The sequence below is a fragment of the Procambarus clarkii genome, chromosome 7, assembly GCF_040958095.1.
Source record: "Procambarus clarkii isolate CNS0578487 chromosome 7, FALCON_Pclarkii_2.0, whole genome shotgun sequence".
Taxonomy (NCBI): domain Eukaryota; kingdom Metazoa; phylum Arthropoda; class Malacostraca; order Decapoda; family Cambaridae; genus Procambarus; species Procambarus clarkii.
In genome coordinates, this window is record NC_091156.1 from 21,900,968 (window position 1) to 21,907,378 (window position 6,411).

Sequence of the window (6,411 nt, forward strand, 5' to 3'; positions counted from 1 at the left end):
TTAACACTTTCTCCTGGGCACGTGGTGGACGTGGATTAACACTTTCTCCTGGGCACGTGGTGGACGTGGATTAACACTTTCTCCTGGGCACGTGGTGGACGGCTTAACACTTTCTCCTGGGCACGTGTTGGATGGCTTAACACTTTCTCCTGGGCACGTGGTGGACGGCTTAACACTTTCTCCTGGGCACGTGGTGGACGGCTTAACACTTTCTCCTGGGCACGTGGTGGACGGCTTAACACTTTCTCCTGGGCACGTGGTGGACGGCTTAACACTTTCTCCTGGGCACGTGGTGGACGGCTTAGCACTTTCTCCTGGGCACGTGGTGGACGGCTTAGCACTTTCTCCTGGGCACGTGGTGGACGGCTTAGCACTTTCTCCTGGGCACGTGGTGGACGGCTTAGCACTTTCTCCTGGGCACGTGGTGGACGTGGATTAACACTTTAGTTACTCCGCCTTTGGTAACCAGCAGAGTCACCTCGTCTCCACCAGGATACCTGTGTCACGCTGTCACCTCGTCTCCACCAGGATACCTGTGTCACGCTGTCACCTCGTCTCCACCAGGATACCTGTGTCACGCTGTCACCTCGTCTCCACCAGGATACCTGTGTCACGCTGTCACCTCGTCTCCACCAGGATACCTGTGTCACGCTGTCACCTCGTCTCCACCAGGATACCTGTGTCACGCTGTCACCTCGTCTCCACCAGGATACCTGTGTCACGCTGTCACCTCGTCTCCACCAGGATACCTGTGTCACGCTGTCACCTCGTCTCCACCAGGATACCTGTGTCACGCTGTCACCTCGTCTCCAGCAGGATACCTGTGTCACGCTGTCACCTCGTCTCCACCAGGATACCTGTGTCACGCTGTCACCTCGTCTCCACCAGGATACCTGTGTCACGCTGTCACCTCGTCTCCAGCAGGATACCTGTGTCACGCTGTCACCTCGTCTCCGCCAGGATACCTGTGTCACGCTGCGGCCAATCATCAAGTTCTTCTGGATTATAAACAGAGACAAAATACTTGTTTACAATACACATATTTCTTTGTCCTCAGCTGGTGACTTGTAGCAATATTCAGTTGTCTTGTATTTTCATAAAGCTTTACTGATATATCTGAAACATCACATTTTTGTATGTTCCTTTGTCTGTCCGTATTTCACGGTTCCTTTTTAGATTTTCTTAATATTTTTTAGATTTCTAGCTAGTTTGACATCGTTGCTCTAGACCCACGTCTTCACTTTACATTCTTGTTTGTTGCGCTGTCATGTGTCCGACATTGTTCGTTAGTTCCGCGGTAATCCTTTTGATGTCATTGTTGTTTGACTTAATGAAAATATATGGAATACTGCCTTCCTGTTTTTAATTGACACTATCGCACTCTTCGAACGACTCTGGCGTCCCACTTTGGTCTCTCGAGTCCGAGCTTGGGACATGATGGCGTCTGATAAAAAAATATTTGTATAAAATTCATTTATTATCCGATCGACTTGGGAATAGTTTCAAAATGAGCGCCTTTAGAGTGCGCACAATTTCATACCAAATGGAAAGATGTAACACGAAGCTTGATGTCAGAACACTTGAAAGATTATAAATACGTTTTTGATCAAAATTGTAAAATATTTGTTAAAATTCTATTTATTGTGCTGTTATTATGGGACTAGTTTTAAAATGCGCGCCTTTACATTGCGAACAATTTGATGCCAAAATGAAAGACAACACGAAAATTTATGTTATGAAACTGAAGGAGTCTACGCATTTGGCTGCGATGTGCAAAATGGTGCTCGTTCACGGGTAACTTTAGGCTTTGCTAAAGGGAGTCACGCTTGACCTTTGGACAATATATGCATATACGACGCCTGCAGGGAATTTAATTGCGAACACAATGATACTAAAACGAGCCACGTAGCACGAGAATTAAGATGAGAAAACTGAAACGAGTATTCACATTTAGTGTCGCCGAGCGCTCGCCCGCACGCTCGCCCGCACTGCCAGTAGTAGTTCGTGCATACGGGCTGCGAATATAATTATAGTTTGAATCTACATCATAATCCATCATGTCACTCAGTACTTGACACGAGTCATGTTCATGTCTGCCCAAGCTAAGCTTACCAAGAGTCCCCTCAAGCTTCACACTCAGCTTTACCACCACCCGGGACCCTGAAGTCTTCTCTAGCACACTAGTTCTTCATGCTAGGTTCAATTTAATTTCCCTGTGATCAGTCTTATGCAGTTCGCTGCGTTTTCCCAGTTTATTAATCACTGTCTCTCTATTTTCCAGAACCAAATCAGGAATATTATTGTTCGCGGTTGGTTCAGGAACAACTTGTACCAGGATACATTCTTCACTGTTTCCAGGAATTCATCTGCTCCGAATTATCTGTTTTTTATGACCAGTATATTGATCCGTTGTTAAAGACTAACGATGCGCCCATTACTTCATCTTGATGCCTTTTTTTATCTCTTCCCAAACTGGCTTACTAACCAGGTCATTCAGACCAGGCTCGGTATACTGCTCCAGCTTCACGTGTGTTCCACTTGAGCACTTCGTCTCATACTGGGCGACTTAAAGATTTGATCTCGTTTCTTACAATAAGATTCAGATCCTCCTTCACGTAGACAGTAACTACACCTCTTTCTCTTCATGTTCTGTCGGACATCTTGAAGAGGAAACTAGATTTATTCCTCCAAGGAGTGCCGAACCAACCGGGCTGTGGTGGGTATGTGGGTCTGCGGGCCGCTCCAAGCAACAGCCTGGTGGACCAAACTCTCACAAGTCTTGGGGAATGGAAGAACTCCCAGAACCCCATCAAGCAGGTATCAACCAGGTATCGGCATGAAACAGCTTATATCGGCTGGTCTGGAACTCAAGTGGTAGGTCTCTAGAGACATGTTTGAGTGAGAGTTACAGTGACTTCAGAAGGCTCCAGTGCTCTGAGGTCAGTCATCTTCAGCCTTACATGTCTGCAGTTAGTCCAGTTTAACTGAAGACATAATTTCTGAGCTGTCATATCTATATTTTTTATTTTTATTACTAAATTGCATGTAATTGTTTTTAATGAATCTGTTGAAATTGCTGAAGCTTCTCACGAGAGGTGAAGACTGAGCCTTGTATACTCAGTGATCTCCAACCTTGTATACTCAGTGATCTCCAACGTTGTATACTCAGTGATCTCCAACCTTGTATACTCAGTGATCTCCAACCTTGTATACTCAGTGATCTCCAACCTTGTATACTCAGTGATCTCCAACGTTGTATACTCAGTGATCTCCAACCTTGTATACTCAGTGATCTCCAACCTTGTATACTCAGTGATCTCCAACCTTGTATACTCAGTGATCTCCAACATTGTATACTCAGTGATCTCCAACCTTGTATACTCAGTGATCTCCAACCTTGTATACTCAGTGATCTCCAACCTTGTATACTCAGTGATCTCCAACGTTGTATACTCAGTGATCTCCAACCTTGTATACTCAGTGATCTCCAACCTTGTAAACTCAGTGATCTCCAACCTTGTATACTCAGTGATCTCCAACCTTGTATACTCAGTGATCTCCAACCTTGTATACTCACTGATCTCCAACCTTGTATACTCAGTGATCTCCAACCTTGTATACTCAGTGATCTCCAACCTTGTATACTCAGTGATCTCCAACCTTGTATACTCAGGTTGGAGACAATACCCTTAGTACTGTCTCCAACCCTTGCTACTGTCTCCAACCCTTGGTACTGTCTCCATCCCTTGCTACTGTCTCCAACCCTTGGTACTGTCTCCATCTCTTGCTACTGTCTCCAACCCTTGGTACTGTCTCCAACCCTTGGTACTGTCTCCAACCCTTGGTACTGTCTCCAACCCTTGGTACTGTCTCCAACCCTTGGTACTGTCTCCAACCCTTGGTACTGTCTCCAACCCTTGGTACCGTCTCCATCTCTTGCTACTGTCTCCAACCCTTGGTACTGTCTCCAACCCTTGGTACTGTCTCCAACCCTTGGTACTGTCTCCAACCCTTGGTACTGTCTCCAACCCTTGGTACTGTCTCCAACCCTTGGTACTGTCTCCAACCCTTGGTACTGTCTCCAACCCTTGGTACTGTCTCCATCCCTTGGTACTGTCTCCAACCCTTGGTACTGTCTCCAACCCTTGGTAGTCTCCAACCCTTGGTACTGTCTCCAACCCTTGCTACTGTCTCCAACCCTTGGTACTGTCTCCATCCCTTGGTACTGTCTCCAACCCTTGGTACTGTCTCCATCCCTTGGTACTGTCTCCATCCCTTGGTTCTGTCTCCAACCCTTGGTACTGTCTCCAACCCTTGGTACTGTCTCCATCTCTTGCTACTGTCTCCAACCCTTGGTACTGTCTCCAACCCTTGGTACTGTCTCCAACCCTTGGTACTGTCTCCAACCCTTGGTACTGTCTTCATCCCTTGCTACTGTCTCCAACCCTTGGTACTGTCTCCATCTCTTGCTACTGTCTCCAACCCTTGGTACTGTCTCCAACCCTTGGTACTGTCTCCAACCCTTGGTACTGTCTCCAACCCTTGGTACTGTCTCCAACCCTTGGTACTGTCTCCAACCCTTGGTACTGTCTCCAACCCTTGGTACTGTCTCCATCCCTTGGTACTGTCTCCAACCCTTGGTAGTCTCCAACCCTTGGTACTGTCTCCAACCCTTGCTACTGTCTCCAACCCTTGGTACTGTCTCCATCCCTTGGTACTGTCTCCAACCCTTGGTACTGTCTCCATCCCTTGGTACTGTCTCCAACCCTTGGTACTGTCTCCAACCCTTGCTACTGTCTCCAACCCTTGGTACTGTCTCCATCCCTTGGTACTGTCTCCAACCCTTGGTACTGTCTCCAACCCTTGGTACTGTCTCCAACCCTTGGTACTGTCTCCATCCCTTGGTACTGTCTCCAACCCTTGGTACTGTCTCCAACCCTTGGTACTGTCTCCAACCCTTGGTACTGTCTCCAACCCTTGCTACTGTCTCCAACCCTTGGTACTGTCTCCATCCCTTGGTACTGTCTCCAACCCTTGGTACTGTCTCCATCCCTTGGTACTGTCTCCAACCCTTGGTACTGTCTCCAACCCTTGGTACTGTCTCCAACCCTTGGTACTGTCTCCAACCCTTGGTACTGTCTCCAACCCTTGGTACTGTCTCCATCCCTTGGTACTGTCTCCAACCCTTGGTACTGTCTCCAACCCTTGCTACTGTCTCCAACCCTTGGTACTGTCTCCATCCCTTGGTACTGTCTCCAACCCTTGGTACTGTCTCCATCCCTTGGTACTGTCTCCAACCCTTGGTACTGTCTCCAACCCATGGTACTGTCTCCATCCCTTGGTACTGTCTCCAACCCTTGGTACTGTCTCCAACCCTTGGTACTGTCTCCATCCCTTGGTACTGTCTCCAACCCTTGGTACTGTCTCCAACCTTTGCTACTGTCTCCATCCCTTGGTACTGTCTCCAACCCTTGCTACTGTCTCCAACCCTTGGTACTGTCTCCATCCCTTGGTACTGTCTCCAACCCTTGGTACTGTCTCCATCCCTTCGTACTGTCTCCATCCCTTGCTACTGTCTCCATCCCTTGCTACTGTCTCCATCCCTTGGTAATGTCTCCAACCCTTGGTACTGTCTCCATCCCTTGGTACTGTCTCCAACCCTTGGTACTGTCTCCAACTCTTGGTACTGTCTCCAACCCTTGGTACTGTCTCCAACCCTTGCTACTGTCTCCAACCCTTGGTACTGTCTCCAACCCTTGGTACTGTCTCCATCCCTTGCTACTGTCTCCAACTCTTGGTACTGTCTCCAACCCTTGGTACTGTCTCCATCCCTTGGTACTGTCTCCAACCCTTGGTACTGTCTCCATCCCTTGGTACTGTCTCCAACCCTTGCTATTGTCTCCATCCCTTGGTACTGTCTCCAACCCTTGCTACTGTCTCCATCCCTTGCTACTGTCTCCATCCCTTGGTACTGTCTCCAACCCTTGGTACTGTCTCCAACCCTTGGTACTGTCTCCATCCCTTGGTACTGTCTCCAACCCTTGGTACTCTCTCCAACCCTTGGTACTGTCTCCAACCCTTGGTACTGTCTCCAACCCTTGGTACTGTCTCCAACCCTTGCTACTGTCTCCAACCCTTGGTACTGTCTCCATCCCTTGGTACTGTCTCCATCCCTTGGTACTGTCTCCAACCCTTGGTACTGTCTCCAACCCTTGGTACTGTCTCCATCCCTTGGTACTGTCTCCATCCCTTGGTACTGTCTCCAACCCTTGCTACTGTCTCCAACTCTTGGTACTGTCTCCAACCCTTGCTACTGTCTCCATCCCTTGGTACTGTCTCCAACCCTTGGTACTGTCTCCAACCCTTGGTACTGTATCCATCCCTTGGTACTGTCTCCATCCCTTGGTACTG

General features: G+C 48.2%; 1 protein-coding gene across 1 annotated transcript; it reads right to left on the bottom strand.

Moving 5' to 3' along the window:
* On the bottom strand, positions 1-2,056 carry LOC138357869 (nematocyst expressed protein 3-like). Its single transcript, XM_069315030.1, has 2 exons — positions 1,972-2,056; positions 1-413 (listed from the first exon to the last, which is right to left on the bottom strand). Exons 1-2 carry the CDS (start codon positions 2,054-2,056, stop codon positions 1-3), a joined length of 498 nt encoding a protein of 165 aa, XP_069171131.1.
* Between the last annotated feature and the right edge of the window lie 4,355 nt (positions 2,057-6,411).